General features: G+C 39.8%; 1 protein-coding gene across 4 annotated transcripts in view; it reads left to right on the top strand.

Moving 5' to 3' along the window:
- The first annotated feature begins 669 nt into the window (after positions 1 to 669).
- The window catches only part of ATRNL1 (attractin like 1), a 434071-nt gene continuing 418556 nt past the window's right edge, over positions 670 to 16184 (top strand). For 3 of the 4 annotated variants that reach the window (XM_053983738.1, XM_053983739.1, XM_053983740.1), the window contains exon 1: positions 754 to 1093. In XM_053983738.1, coding sequence (XP_053839713.1) covers positions 810 to 1093 — 284 coding nt within the window. In that variant the 5' untranslated portion in view covers positions 754 to 809. Of the gene's footprint in view, positions 1094 to 16184 lie in introns of all 4 variants that reach the window. The other variant, XM_053983741.1, reaches the window with a different exon arrangement.

Below are 16184 nucleotides of genomic sequence, written 5' to 3'. Positions count from 1 at the left end.
GCTCCCCCCGACTCCTGTTCTGGAAGCGTGGGCGGGAGAGGCGGCCGCGGGAGCCTCGTGGGGGCGGTCACCCCGCCGGACCCCCCTCCCTGCGAGGGACGGATCCACGCGGGCCGAGGGAGGCGGGAGGCGGCTCCGAGCGGCGGTGACAATTAGCCTTTAAAAATGGCTGCTTGGAAGCTGTCAGCCGGGACGCGGAGGAGCTGCTAACCCTCCTCTCGCTGCCTCCCGCCTCCCTTCCCCGCAGGGCTAATAACGGAGCGGGGATAAGCGCTCTCCAGCCTTTCCCCGCCCCGCCGGAGCGCGATGCCGTAGCGGCTCCGGGCCCGGCCGCCCTCACTTCCCAGCTGGCTGCCTGGCGAGAGGACGGCGGCCCCCGCCTCCCGCGCTCCTCCTCGCCGCCGCTGCGTGTGTGCCGCGGGCTCCGGGATACAAAGGAGAAGGGGCAGCCGCGGGATACATGGTCCAGGGTGGCGTGTGCGCGGCCGTGGGGGCATATCTGGCGAGGAGAAAACACAAGGTCAAGAGGCAGCTCTCCTCCTCCATGGAAGAAGACGGGAGCGATGAGCCCTGAGGAGGACGACGAGGAAAAGGGGCGGATGGCTAAGGGCAGCCGCTGCCGGGCTTCCCTTCGGGAGTGACGGGGCGCGGAGGGCTAAAGGGGCCGGAGGAGGCAGTGCTGGGGTCGGGAGGGAGGAGAGGAAGGCGAGGAGGAAGCGGGGGGTTTGAATCTCCCTGGCTGGATTAACTCCCCTCAGGGGAAGCTGCCATCGCCGGCCGCGCCTCGGCCCGCGGCCCCCGCGGCCAAGATGGACCTGGGCAGCGCCGGCCGGAGAGCGGGAGCTGCCCCCGCGGGCCCGGGCGCCTGGAGACCTTTCCCCTCCGCCTGCTGCTGCTGCTTCGCCTCGCTCCTGGATGTGAACAGCTGGCTGCTCTTCTACGGCTTCCTCTACCTGGCCCTCTATGCCCAGGTGTCCCAGTCCAAGTCCTGCGACAAAATTTCCTGCTTCTCGGGTCATTGTGTCAACTCCACCTGCGTCTGCGACCAGGGTTGGGTGGGAGACCAGTGCCAACACTGCCAGGGCAGGTTCAAGTAAGGTTCTGCTTTTTGTGATTTTCTTCTCATCTCTACATCCTTTTCCCGTCACTTTCACTTGCCTTTTTTTGTTTGTTTTGTTTTGCTTGTGTCTGCTATGATTTTGTTCGTGTGTGGTGGAAGTATGTGGCAGAAGTCATGGATAAAACAGGCTCCTCTAGCTCTTAAGAGCACAGGACACGGCTCCGGCTGACTTACCGCTGAAAATAGGCTGCTCCACTTCATGGGAACTGAGGGACGGGGGAAATCGGCCTCAAGCTGTGTCGGTGCTGTCCCTTCTGGAAATGTCATGGAAATGACATGTACACTTCATGGAGCTGCCCTGGGAGCAAGAATTAGTAGTGGATTTTAATTACTTTTTCCTCCTGAAGAGTGAAAGGTTTAGCTCCTTCCAGTCTTCCTTTCTTTCAGTTGTTTGAGCTAAGTGGGCATTAGTCAGTTTCATTCAGGACAACACACGTGCAACTGAGTGAAATGCACACGTGCACACGTGCAACTGAGTGAAATGTACATCCCTAGTGACAAGGTTTGCAGGAGAGAGTGGGAAATATAAAGCAGTAACAGATTTTTGCAAAGGAAGGAGTACTCAGTCAAGGTCTAAATACCTTCTCATTCTTAAAAGTCACTGTGATACCGAGTCATTGATCAGTGAGAGGGAAGCGTACCCTGACACTTGCTTTTCTATATGGAGTGGGAAAGAAGACTTAATTTATAGGGCTGTCACTTTCCTCCCGCCCCCTTTGGTATCAGTGTAAAGACTGGCTGTGAAGAATACTGTTTGCTGTTATTTCGCTATATAATCTTGGACAGGGCATCTCATTTCATTCCCCTTAAAACACCCCTTATAAGCAGGAACTCCATTTATTAAGTATGTTGACATACATAGCTGGAAAGTGTTCTAATATCTAACTAATAGCAATACATTGGTGAGACTATGTCTTAGAGAAATCAAGTTCTTTCTGTCTTTGGGAAACTACTTTTTATAGGTTAAATATCAATAACTAATTTAAATTTGTGTTTAACTTCAGTTCTTCTCTCTGGAGTACTGAAATTAAGCTGTACAATTTACATCTCTTTTAAACATTTAATATTATGTCACTCATTCCTAAATAAACAAAAAGTAAATCCAGTAACTTGTTAGCCTGGGAAGTTAGGAGTAGTTGAAGTCAGACATGTTGGCTGAAGTGATGTACACAGTGCAGTGAAAGAGCCAATTCACTGATATTTGGTGGATATTGCAGCAGTAGGATTATAACCTAGCTATAAAGACAACACAAGGCATCTTTGTTTTTGCCTGTGACCTTGATAATAAGGTTTTAAAGTTGACCATTTGTGTTGGATGTTTGGGGTTTGTCCTGCTGTGGAACAATGGGCTAATTTTGGAGAGTGATGAGAGGAGGCCCAGGCGAATCTTTGTGTATGTGGATCTGCAGAGCTCTTCTTTCCTGGCTATAAAGAGATTACTTGTATCCTTTGTCTTGGTGCCACTCATAACAGACCCTAATAGTGCCAGGACCAAAGAAATGGTAATTTCTTCAATTTCCAAGCTTGTTGTGAATGAGTATATTCTCTGAGTTGTTACTGGGCCGTTATCCCATTCTTACAGGTATTATCTTTCTTATCTTTTAAAACATCTGCGTTTCTTTACCTTGGTTGTGTTTGTCAAGTGGGGAGGCACAGTGGTTACGTTTTCCCTTCTGGTAGAAAGTTAATAATCCATCCCCACCTAGAGGAAGTTCTGTCTGAATGTTGGAAGGGCTCCTTTTCTGAGCTGAGCTAACACAGTGTTTAATTGAAGTGCTGTTAGGGGTTTCGGTGAAATCAGAATAGATTTCTCATTAACTCCTCTGTGTTTTTTCATGCTTAGCTTTAGGAATGACAGTGACACTTGCATTATGATTTTTCTCACGGGAGTAAGCTGTTGGAGAGCTATTTTTTACCGAGGACACTTTTCATAGCAGTGCCTTTGACAGCTCATCTTTAATCTTTATTCTTGGAAGCAAAGTATACTCTGCACTGAAAATAAGCATTTTAAGATTTAAAGCTTTTCAAGCCCTGGGAGTTGGGGACGGAGTGAAATATATTAAACGTGTCTTACATTGCTGCAAGCAGCAGCTCGGAGCGGTTGTATTTTGAATCCTGAAAATTCAGATGAGTGTGGAATGGGTGATAAGCTCCGTGTGTTTCCACCTGAAGAGTTGGAAAAAGAATATTACTCTGCCTGATGGCTGGGTGATTGAAGACCTTCCCGAGCTCTGTGGCAACTGATGCTTTGCCTTCTTGCCGCGGAACATTTGCGTTTTGTTTCCCTTTGGCTGCGAAGTACCCTATGTGCTTTTACCCTTAAGTAGCCACGGCTGGACTTTTGCAGCAGTGGTTTGCCAGGTTCTGTCGGGTGTACATCACTTCTGCTTCTGTCATTAAGGATTATCACGAAGATCGTTTCAGAATGGCAAAGACTGAAAAGTGTGTTCGGCTCTTAGAGCTGCATGAACAGCCAGTTCGGAGGTCGTAGATACGATCTGTAGAAATGTTAATAGAACCTTGTGGATTACTCTAAACATTTACAGGCTTTCCAGGTCGCAGCTGTTTGAAGTGCCCTGTTACCCAAGATGTAAATTGAACTTTTAATGACCTAAATTGGACATGTGTAAAACTTGTCACTGCAGTATTTGAAAAAACCCAGATTTTCAAGGGTAGGCTTAAAACACTTGAAAATAAAAGGTTCTTTCCTTTTTTTCATGTAAGTGAGGTATAGTGGTTTTTGCTCTCTGGGAATGAGTGACTTGCATTAGCAAGTACCAGGAACATTGTGGTAAGAGGAGAAATCCTCTGCCTGAGGGTGTCTTGGGACCATTAATTCTTTGGTAAGAGATGTGTAGTATTTTTGGCTTTATTTCTCTTTTAAACTGAGAAACAGCAACACAGCAGAGAGACATCAAAAATAATTGATCAATCTTCGTAAGCAGGTGTCAAAATTAATTGACAATACTATGGTAACCTTGCCTTTTCCCTGTAGGAGAACTACTAAGTAAACTGCTTTGCAAATGTTGCTCTGCTCTGGATGAAAGAAAGGTGTGTGTGGGGGGAAATAGGCCAAGAGACTGTCTAGCACCATTGTGCCATTTTGTTTCTCTTATTTACCAAGTTTTGATTTTACTCTTGTTATTGTGAAGCCTGTGGTAAATCATGTAAAAATGCAGATGTTGCTATTCTTACTGCAGGGCATTCACAATCGTGTCAGTCACTATTCAGAAAGATTTAGGCCTCATGTCTGCCTGGTGGTAAATTATTTTACTCTCTGTCCAGTTTGGATATCTGAATGCTGCTCTGACTTTCTGACTTACTTTCATCTTTCAACCTTTTTTTTTTGCCTTCCAACTCTTCACCTGTACTGTGAAAATAATACAAAATCTTTTTTTTAAACCGAAATAAAGGGAAATTTAGTCATAATAAGAGAGGGGAAAGGAATTTTGCCAGGTGAAAGATAGGAAAGCCAGTGGGTAAGCAGGTTCTGTTTTTATAGCAGGCAGCTTTAAGCAGCACAGTTCCCAAGATATGAACTAAACCACAAGCATTAAAGGACAGTGTAGGGTTTTGTTTTGCAAGGTTGATTAATTAAAGAAGTGATGCTTTTAATGCTACATCTGCCATTCTTTCTTCCTCTCCTCTGTGCCTTTGAATTTGATGGTCAGTTGTACTTTTCACGATGGTACAAGTTTGGGCAGAAGGGAGAGGGAGGGGCTGCCTAAATCAGTTATGTTACAAGACTCCAGGGAATTCAGGGACACAAACATTATGAATGGCCCAACTGCAGTGAAAACTGCTGTCACAGCTTCTATGTAGTTAGATGTCAAAGTCAATAATCTTGAGATGCAGCAGTGCAGGAAAACAGGTTTCATTAGTTTTGCTCCTCATAGAATGGTTTCTTAGAAGAAAAAAAAATTCCTCCAGGTTGGAGCAAAAAGTTTCCCTATTTCCAAAAAGTGCACTGGTTTGTGGAAGAGCATTTAAGAAGACTTCGTGCATGGAATTTACCTTCCTTTAAAGTTTTTGAGGACTAGAAATACCCACTGTAATATGCTGCCTTTGAAAAATTAGGTTGTCTCTCCAGAGGTTTATGGTTATGTATTCGATGGCCTTGAGTGTGATGTGTAATGAAGCAGAACAGGACAGGTGAACATCTTTGAGGACCTACACCTCAGTTAATCTGCTTTACCTAGTCCTGGATATGCAGTTGTTATGGAGAGAGTTAGAGCAAATGGATTTGTTTGATTATAAAACCTTGCCTCCAGATGTTCTTATTGTACTTCTAAATTACCTCCTGCATGCTCTCCTTAATTTCTAGAGCTCCTATAAAAGATTCTGGATTCTTCAAGGACAGAACAATTTCCAAGTACAAGTACATTCACAATTGAAATGTTTGAAGGGTATCAAATTTTTGTTATTCCAGGCAAAATCCTTATTTCTGTCTAAAACTCTGAATTCTGCTGTCTGCAGAATGACTCATGCAAAGAAAGTGTCCTTAAATTGCAGATTGTAAATGAGTGATAATGTTGTGTAAGAAGAGATCTTAAGAAAAGAAGTTAGCTTTAGCTGCAGCCAGTTGAAGTTCAGAGTGCTGTGAAAGGGGGTGAGTTTATCCTTCACGCTTCTCTTTGATTACATCTTGCTGGTTCTTATGTAAGCATTAATATTCCTGCTGAGAGTTAAAAAGTATCAACAGGAACAGATCTCTCCACCTCCCAGCCAGTTTTTTTAAGCTAGCTCAGTTTTCTCAAGTTACTTCACTTACATAAGGCTCCTGCTGATCCAAAGGAGTTGGCAGCATCAGCAGGTGTAGATAGGGGAAAAAAATTGTTACTTTTAGAATTGGTCCAGACTTAGTTTTCCAGAACTTAAATGTAAAAACAACATCACCATTAAAGTGCAACTTCTGTTTTACAAGGTGAAATCCCTGAGTCATGCTATAGGTTGCAGCACTGTCTTTGTCATCAGAGTGGCCTGTATCTAATCCAAGAAATAATTACTCTTATTGACATCGGCGCAATTGAGTGTGAGATTTTGCACCTGCAAATTGCCTTTTTATAACTCAGCATGTGAATGGTAATAAAATTAATCCTCTGGAAAAGCATCGTTGATTATGATTTTAGTCTTATCAAGAGGTCTTTATTTAAGTTATTTTAGTTATGGTGCTCTGAAAAACTATTTTAATGTGACTTATTCTCTCTGTTGGTAAAATGTAACAATACAATTATAGCTTATATTATAAAGATACTTCTGATTTCTAAAGAACAATTTTTTTTTGTAAATCTTGTTTTGAATGTGGAAATGTGAGCCATAAAATCATATTAAATGCCTCCTGAGCTAAGCAATCTGCACTGAAAGGTGCTTTTTGAACAGAAAGCAGTCTTTTTGCAAACTTAAAAAAATAATTTTATTGTAATTTTTTTTTGACTGCTTAATACTTGCTACATGAAATCTTTTAGATTGGAAAAGACCCTTAAAATCACAGAGTCCAGCCACTGCCCTAACACTACCAATTTCATCAGTAACCATTTCAGTGGTTTTTAAGGGTTGTATAGAGAAGACCAGAAATGAGCTCTGATTACTTATTACCTCTTGCCTTTTGCAGGCTTTAGGGTAACTCTGAATTACTTCCTGTGTGGGTTGAACACATGCTTTAGAGAACACCTATGTGTGTCTGAAAACACTTCCACTGACTCAAAGCCCCTTACAGACTTTCAAACTCCTTTCATTGGCTAGTTATCCTCACTGTGCTCTATAACCAGAAAAACAAATGCAGGAATTGCTGCATTTGCAATTACTGCTGACAGATCTAATCTACTTTATTTTTTTGTCCCTTTTAGTTACCCTGTTTTCTCATGTTTTGAGTCAGGTCTTGATTGTAGAACCTTCAGTGGAAGAGGTCTCTGTTCCCTGTGCAGGTGGAGATATGGCCACCTTTTCCTCACTGAGAATGGAAAGTTCCTTGAGTTGTCTCAACATAAAACAAACTTTTCCCTCCTTGACTGCTCTCTTGGTTTACAGCCTCCCCTGTTTTGTCAGTGTTCTTGAGCTTTTGGTAGAACTAGATGCTTTTGGTAATGGTCCTGCTGGTGGAATGTAGGTGCAGAGTAGCTTCTCCCTTGCTGCCTGGGGTCCGGCTGTGCAGCTGCAGCCGGTGTTTCTCAGCTTAGCACTCTGCTGGCAGCTCAGATCACGATTTTCTACCTCCAAATCCTCTTGGAGCTGCTGCACCCTCAGTATCAATGCCCCACTTTTCTCAAGCCAGTCTGTGAATGGAGCACATCCTCCACTGGTTGGAGTGACAGGTTGTTGTGGGGCTACAAACACGTTTGGGATGGAGCTATGCCCTTTAAAAAACACTTCCCCCAAAGCAGCAGATAATTAACAATGTATAGTGTCCCTTCCTCTGTGTAAATCTGCAGCCATCCATAGGAGTGAAACCAAATGCAAATTAGGCAAGGGGCTTGTGGATTCTGAAGCCTGGTTTGTTTGCAGGCTAAGCAGTTTGTTACTTAGGCAAAGAAGTGTGGGAACAGATGGTTGATGACCCTGCCAGCCCTTCAGACAGCATCAAAGGTTGCCATTGCTTTGGGGGGGGGGGGTAAAAAGCTCAGTTATATCCATGCATGCTGAAGTCTATCCATAAATAATACATAAATAGATGTACAGGTTATAGCATTTAATACTCTTAGTGTGTTGTAAATTTCATTTGGCAAATAAATATAGTCTTGCCCTGTGTTTCTCTTAGTTCCTTTAATCAAGGGGAAGGCATCATGATCATATTTTGGAAGGCATTACCATAGTTCATGTAGTCTTTTTAAAATGAATATGAGTTTTTGAGAACTCAGTCTTTTACAGTGCACTAGAAATTGATTTAATTGTATCCAAATGTAGGCAGAAAAGGTAGGAGGTAAATATGCGATATTACAGGAATACCCTTGGGACGTTCCTACACATCCTGACAAATGCTGGTGAGAAAAGACCTTATTTTGAAACATTACTACATAGACAACAAAAATGCATTGGAAAACTCCTGCAGTACTGAAGAATAATTATCTGTCAGTGTCTATGAAAATTGTTATTAGCTATATAGTCTAAGCCTGGAAAACATGCTACAAAGTTCATGTAGGGAGAAATAAATGATGATGGGACCTGAAAACATGAGCACTCCAGTGAATTGCAGCTGCTAACAGTAATAAAAGTAAGCCAGTAAACTTAAGCAAAGTAGATATTTTAATGTGAGGTGAGTGAGCAGTGGGAATTTTCATACCAGTTTTATAGGTTCTCCTCTAAATCTTAAAAACCTAATGAGTGGAAGAAGTGTTGCATTGATTCAAGAGCTCCGTGAGGATCAAGACCTTACTGAGAAAGGATGGAACTGAGCTCAACACAATTTGTTACTTAGTGTTCATTCCCAAGGTGCAAGACCTGCTTTTGACTTTGAAGTTTCCTCCAGAGAGAAAAACCTCGATTGTTTTAGACCTCTAAAAAATAATTTAGCCACCTGCTATAGAATATTCCAGGATAAACATCTTAAACTCTGTTAATTCAACAGTATTAAAAAAAAAATAATGCCATGAGACAATCTCTTCCAAAATTTAAAGCTTATGTTACTCATCTGTAAAGAATGAATTCTAGGATCTGTTTGAATCAGTATTTTTATATTTCTTAGCTAGGGATGAAAATGGGCTGCTGCCATCTCTGATGGCAAAATATCTACTCTGTTCATGCTAGTGGTATTTAAAAAACAACCTAGCTGTAGAATATTTCCAAGTTTTAAGCAGCACATATCTGATAACCTTGAATTGGGCAGGGAGTTTTGAATTCAGGGTATTCTAGGATTACCTGGCAACAAAACAAGTACTGACTTACTTAAAGATTGGATGCAGACACATAAAATGACAGACACTCAATGTCTACATTTTCTTATGGATTTCTTCCATAATTTATGTGCTTCAGTATTTCATCTGTAGAAAGGAAATAACACTTCCTGTAAGCTTAAAGACTTGAGGTGACCCATGAGGCACAGCTAATAAACTAGATAAAATTTTAGAGATTGCATTTGTTCCTAGAATGTGATAAATATTAAGGCATGAAGTACTATTGTCCAAACTATGCTGTGTATCTCAAACAGATGAGTAAAATTACTTCCTCATTAGGTCAGATAAAGCAAAACCTTGCAGTCTGTGTTATTGCAGAATAATAGTCTCATATTAGAGACTCACTGGAAAAAAATTGTACACTGGCTGTCACTGATAAGATTTGGTTTCAGAAGTAAGACTCCCAAAGACCTAACCCTAGATTAAATATTACAAACAGAATATTGCAAAATGCTGCAGTACTTAATGGGTATATTGAAGAGTTACTGCTTTACTTGTAGGAATACAGTGTTCTATGTTAGTCATTGCATTCCTATGCCAGTATCAAAGAATCACACGTTCCTAATTTGTAGGTTGATGGCATTGATGTTATTACAGCATTGTGAATCTGAATTCAGTCTTTAAATGTAGATTTTAATTTTACACATGTACTTTTATGTATAGATTTTTGTTTGTTCCCATGTGTTTGAGTTTTCAGCCACTTCTCTGTTATCTTGAAGATTGATAACTTGCCTTCTGTGAAAAAATGGGTCATGGTGAGTATGCCATGTAACTACTGGGATGCAGGAGCTGGGACTGTAGAACAAACAGCAGTGCCACAAAAGGACTAGATTTAGCTAATGTCTGTTACCAGTTGTGGCAGTATAATATGAGCAGCAGTGATTTTGGTCAAAAGCCTGGGAGGAGATCTGGGGTTAGTAGTGTCTTTAAATATTCTGGTGAGCTTTGCAGAAACTTTGTTCAAGGTGTAGGCAAACCACGAAGCACTGTGGAACAAGAAGACAAATGGGCTTCTTTCATTGCCACCCACAGTCCTGGGACAAAGATAAATTAGTCAGGAGAGTATCTTTCTAATCATGCTGCAGTTTAAAGTACTTTCCTTCTTGTAATGGATAGAAGTAACTGAAATATGGTGAGCTTAATTTTCATGTTAATTAATCTCAGTTTTAGAAACTCAAGAAGACTTGAATGTATTCTGACTTATATAATTTTGATAATTTCAGCTCTATTAGTAAAACTGAAATGCTGATTAATCCAACTGTAGGATAATTTGCACCCTTAATTGTTCTTTTTTTTTTTTTTTTAATAATCTATAGAGCAAGAGTGTGTGTATGTAAAGGTATGTATTTCTCACAAGGAAAACCCAAACACACACAGCTCACAGTCATGTTTGTGTGTGCAAGCCCAGTTGATGGAGATGCTTTGGAGGACTCTTGCTAATCAAATGTTGATGTGCTACATTCAGGGTGTCCCAAAGCAGGTGTGGGGAAAGGGAAATGAACTTCATGGGAAGCATGCCAGAGCTGCTGTAATGAAGCTGGGTGCATTTGTGCTTCTCTCATTATCAGCAGATCTGTTTTGTTTGTGTCATGAGTCTTCTCCAATAAGTAACTGAAACCAAAACGTTGGACAGGAGCTAGAAGGTAAACCTTGAAAAATGAAAAATACTGAACAAACAAATGGCTGCTTTTGAAAACATACAGATTTGCACTTGTGTGCACAGCTGTACAATCATATTAAGACAGTTTTTTTAGAAAATATTTTTGCAGATGTTTTCTAAACCCTAATGCTGATATAAGTATTAAAATCAGAATATGTGTATTTCAAATACACACCCTGTTCCCCCTCACCACCCTGGTCATTTTAGTACTGTAGCACTTTGTCGGAGCAAGCATCTTTTTTAAACTAAAAATGGTACAATTTTTCTAGAGTTTTTAACTTCTCAAGTGCTTGGACTGTTTTAGCTTTCACAGGGCTAAAAACCCCAATCTGTATTCAAGGAAGGACTTATCTGCATCCATCTGCATCATACTCTACCTGGATATCTTATATAGGCACTGGATAGCTGCTTGTCACAATGGCCTTGGGAGACAGACACTTATTTTTTTGAGCTGTTTTATATGAAGGAAACCTGAAGTTGTGTGCTTGTCTAAGGTAAAATAACAAATAAGTGGCTGAATTGAAATGGAAGCTTGGGAATAAATAAAATTTTCTGTAAGTCTGTATCAGTCCTCATTTTGGAAGGGCTGAACTGTCTTCAGTTTGCACAGGTTTATTTTTCCTGCAAATATAAAATATAGTTTGAAGTCTTTTGTTTTCTCAGAGACTTCGACTGTGTAGCATAATTGGATGCAAGAGAGAATATATAGTTTATTATTCATATATATATATATATATATATATAAAATTATAATATATATATTATTCATAACCGAGGAGTTTTGTGATGGTATTTTACACTGACTGTTTCTAACACATACTGTATGTCCATTCAGTAAGTATATAGGGGGGCCTCTGTTAATGCAGGTATAAAAGCCAGTATAGGTTAGAGGTTGATGGGTACTTAGAGAATTGATCTTGAAAACGTGGACCCAGGACATGAAAGATGGAATGAGTTTCTAGCTGATCTCTGGGTTTCGTTTTTTAGAGAGGGTGGAGACAGGGAACGAGCAAGCCACAGCTTAATATATTAACTTTATAAAATGTGTTCATGAACAGCAACGTTGCTGGATAATTTTATTTTCAATTTTATACACATCCTTGAAGTGTACTTAGTCTATTTGGGCTTTGTAGGCATTTGGAAATCTGTTCTCTAACGTAAAACTCTGAAGTGACAGACTGTATTCAGAATATTCCTTTAAAGTTAGATGTGGGTTTTCCAATTTAGATTGGCTGCATTTCTAAGTAGCAATTGGGCTGAAAAGCAGAGCCAGTGCATGTTAGCTTCTCTTAGTATGATGAAAGCTTGCAATGCTACACTGAAATGGAATTTGAGAACGTCTTCCTCTGACATTTTCCTTTGAGTTGCTGTGAGAGTTTTGAGGTCATGCTCAATAAAGATCTTAAAAAGCCCTACCCGTTATTAATAGAGCCCCCTGTGGCTGATCAGCGTTTTTTCACACATCACCTGTAGCTCTTCAGTCACTATTTTTTAATCATCCTGATAAATGTGTCCTTTTATTTCCATCTGCTAATAAAAAGCAAAGCAGATGAAGAACACACTTAACCTTAGTCCTCACTATTAAGTACAGAAATTGAGCTTTAGTCTGGTTTTCTGATGATCCAGGAGAGCACTGTGCAATGTGTGATATTCTAGTTTACGTTGTAACTTTGCAATCTACAACTTTCCTTATTGTCTTTATGTAAGTCACTAGATGTGGATAAAAATTATTGTGCTTCAAGGCTGGGAGAATGAAAAAAATAAATATGCAAATTTTGGTGAGTATGAGCATAGTCACACATTATCTTTAGTGGAAGAAATATTCTTTGTTGTTCTCATAATTATGCTGTTACAGGCCTAGACTTCAGTGTGTCATATCTCTTATTCAGGGCCTACTTGAAAGCATACTTTAAAAAATAAAACTACATTATTTTATTTGATGAAGAAAATTTGCAGGTATCCTCTGTTTAGAAATCTACATTTTTTTAAGTAGCAGCAACTTTTGGGGTTTTAATCTCTATTAAATAAAGACTTTTTTTCCCTTTTTGTTTATTTTTAACAGACCAGAAGTACTGTGGAGGCTGGCTGAGTTGATGTCACACTATAAGATAGGATATTATGCAAACTCAGGAAGTATATGTATTCTGGTCATGTAGTTTAAATGATAAGATGCCTTTATTTTGTGTGTTTCTGCTTTTAAGAGTTACTTTGAGCACTCTTGTTGAATTCTCTGTTCTTTGCACATTATGTTCTTGGTAGGATGTACTTGCTTTATAGTTAACGTTTGTCTAGTCTAAAAGATCTTGTTGTTGCTTCCACAGGACGGTGGAAAACACTGAAAAAATCTGTATGGAAATGCCTGGGAGCCTGCAAACCATGGCTCTAAAGGGAATTATGACCTGAGGTTTAGCAGGTTTGTGTGTGGGGCTGCTGCAGTGCAGGAGAAACTGCATTTAGTGGTTAACACACAGGTGGTTCTTTTTTTGCATGTGCTCAACAGCACAAGATGGTGATATGGGTCAGGGCATCTCTGTACTTGATTTCAGTGGTAACTTGGGTTACAGGCTGCATAAATCTGACCTACTTCTTGCTGTGGACCTTAAAGATCATCTCGTTCCAACCCTCCTACCATGGGCAGAGATGCTCCCCACTGGGCCACGTGACTCAGAGCTCCCTTAACACAGGGATGGGGAGTCCATAACTTCTCTTGGCAAAAATTGTCTGTGCTTAAGACTATCAGAAGGATTTTTGTTTTCCCTAATGTTGAATTATACTTAGTCTCAATTTGCCTGTGTAGTTCTTCAGGGTTTTGTGTGCATGTGTGATTTTTGACTCTTAAATTATTCGCTTGAGCAGCAAAGAGAAAATGGCATAGCTGTGTGTATGTGCATGCTGTATGCAGATCAGAAATACTGTTTATTTACTCATCCAATTAATCATGTTGAGGTTTTGGGAGGGGGAAATAGACTTGTTCAGAAAGTAATTTTCAGGAGCTGTGTGGATAATGAGCTCGGTTCAGAGGTTCCACTTACTTGCTAAAGAATTTGCTTGAGGCAAGATTTGAAAGAAACACTCTCTAAGGAGGTCACTGCATGCAAAATAAGGAGTGTTGTGGAAACAGGTGAGATTTGAGGATCTCAAATTTGAGGATCCACAAAATAAGATTTAGGGCTTGAAATTGATCCAGGATGTGAAACATCTCTTGGTTTTGTAGGGAGGTCAAATTTTATGAAGGCATACACCAGCATGGACTTAGCAGTAGTTGTAGGATAAAAAATTAATATAAATATTTTATTCATTACTTAATTATTAATAAGATAGTTAATAATAATATATAAAGAACTAAAATGACATTAAATTTCTATTTTCTCCATTAAATTAATATTTATGTTAAAAGGAGGAATAATGAGGCTGCTCATAATTTTGTACTTGAAAGTAGAGTGCAAGTCTGACTTTCAATTGCCATAATCTTAAATTGCTGTATTTAATCTGATTAGGATTTGTTCTTTAATATTAAGGTAAAATTCAGGAAGCTCATTGAATGAAATGGATAATCAGACTATTAAAAATCATGTGCATATGACAAAAGTGCATCCCTCATTTATAGGTGGTGAAATGGCTGTTATCCTGCAGTTTTTAATATATAATGTGTGGGGGTGTACATGTATATTGCCTTATGTTTTAGAATATGGAGTTACTTTGCCTATTATATTTGATTTTTTTTTTTTTTTTTTTTTTTTAATTACAGCAAGCTGAATTTAAAAAAATCCCAGTGAAAGAATGTCAGGATACCAGTGAAGAACGACATTGATAATCAGTGTTTGTGATACTTTGTGCCATATCCTTTTGGAGTTTATGTGGCTGGATACAATCAATCTTTTTAGAGAGCTTTTTCAATGATATAAATAAGTTGATGAAATAATCTTGTCACCTAATGAACTGTTGGGCACAGTATTTTATGTCCTGGTACTTTTAGAATCAAGCTGTTAAGGTGTTGTCTCATGCCAAGAATGTCTTTATATTACAAACAATTCTCCTCTGAATGAATTTAATTATGTTAGTATGGCACTCAGTAATTATTTTCCCTTCTATCTGTTTTTAGTTAGGGTTGTGGTTTCAGATATTTTGCTTGAGTTATAGATGTCCAAGGGAATGTTCTCCTAAAACATGTTTTATCCATGTGAAGAAAATGAAATGCTAGCTTTTGTTCAAGTAGAATTCCCTATCCTCTCTTAAAATATTTTTAGCTTATCCTTGTCAGAGGATTCTTGAGAAAAATAAGAAGAGATGCTCTTATGAAATCTCTGGGAGCCTTACTGTGTTCAGATGCAGAAGAGAAATCAGAATCTTACTGTGCAATGGGAACTTCAAAAGTAAAACAATAACTGGACTACAGTGTGTGACTATTATTTTGGAGCAGTTGGGTTTTGAATTTATGTTAAAGAGCACAGAGGAAAAATGCTCAGGATGAGTTTTTTTGGTGTAGAGTTATATGCTGAGAGGTAGGAGGAAAAATTGAGTAAGTGTAGGGGTGTTTTTGTGCAACTAGTAAAAAATCTGGGTATTTGATTCTGTAGCTATTTAAGCCTGTTTCTGTTGCTTCATCGAACTAATGCAGCATCTTAATAATTTGCTTTCTGTTTTCAATAAAAAACCCCAGTGTCTGCATTACTCAGTAGTGGTGTATTTGTCAGGAATATCTGGAGTTATTGATGTCATGGGAGATACTTATTCCTCAACTAATATTTTCTGTTATTGGTACTAGACATACTTGATGTTGTAGGAATCGAGCGACAGTCTTTTGTAAGTGTTCAAAAATGTTATCGAAGTGCATTTTTTTTCTGATTTAGGACCATGTCTGAAGCAGACGTGTGTTGCTTGTGTTGTGTGGACTGAATTTGCATGATTGTATGAGTAGGAAGGCCTTTTGTATTCGGTAATTTGGCAAATGCATCTGACCAACAAGTATCAGCAGTTAAAGCATGAAATCAGGAAGCTTTTAATTATAAGTAGAGGGGCATTTCTGATTGCAGTGTGTGGTCACTGAACATCTTCCAAGGATTTCAAGTTTGTCTATGTTGTGGTGAAAAACAACAGCAGTGACAAATCAAACAAAACCCAAGCAGGTAAAAAAGCAATGTTTATGAAGACCAATAGATTTGTTCAGCATTCCTTTTTCATATATAAATTTATACTTTGAATTCTGCTGTCTGTGTTGTGGACTGGCCATCTTTGGCAGAAGGAGCCACCCAAGGGTTCTCATTCTGTTTGGAAGAGCTCCGTTGAGGGGGGGTTGCTCTGTCCAGCTCAAAGGCTGAGGGGTGGTCTTTGCAAGAGTCCTGTGGCTCTACACCAGCCAGCCTTTCAGAGTGATGGACTTTCCCCATCTGTGCCTCAGAAGAATCTGTAGTTTATTTTATCCTGGACCAAAAGCCTCAGGCAGGGTTTTCTTTTTTCACAACCAATGTGCTGGTTGTGTTTTGTTTCCATACGCAGCTGGGTTATTCTTTAAGCACTG

This window comes from Vidua macroura, chromosome 8, assembly GCF_024509145.1.
Source record: "Vidua macroura isolate BioBank_ID:100142 chromosome 8, ASM2450914v1, whole genome shotgun sequence".
In the NCBI taxonomy this organism is placed as follows: Eukaryota; Metazoa; Chordata; class Aves; order Passeriformes; family Viduidae; genus Vidua; species Vidua macroura.
Note: the sequence above shows the minus strand (reverse complement) of the source record. Positions and strands in the feature narration are given on the sequence as shown.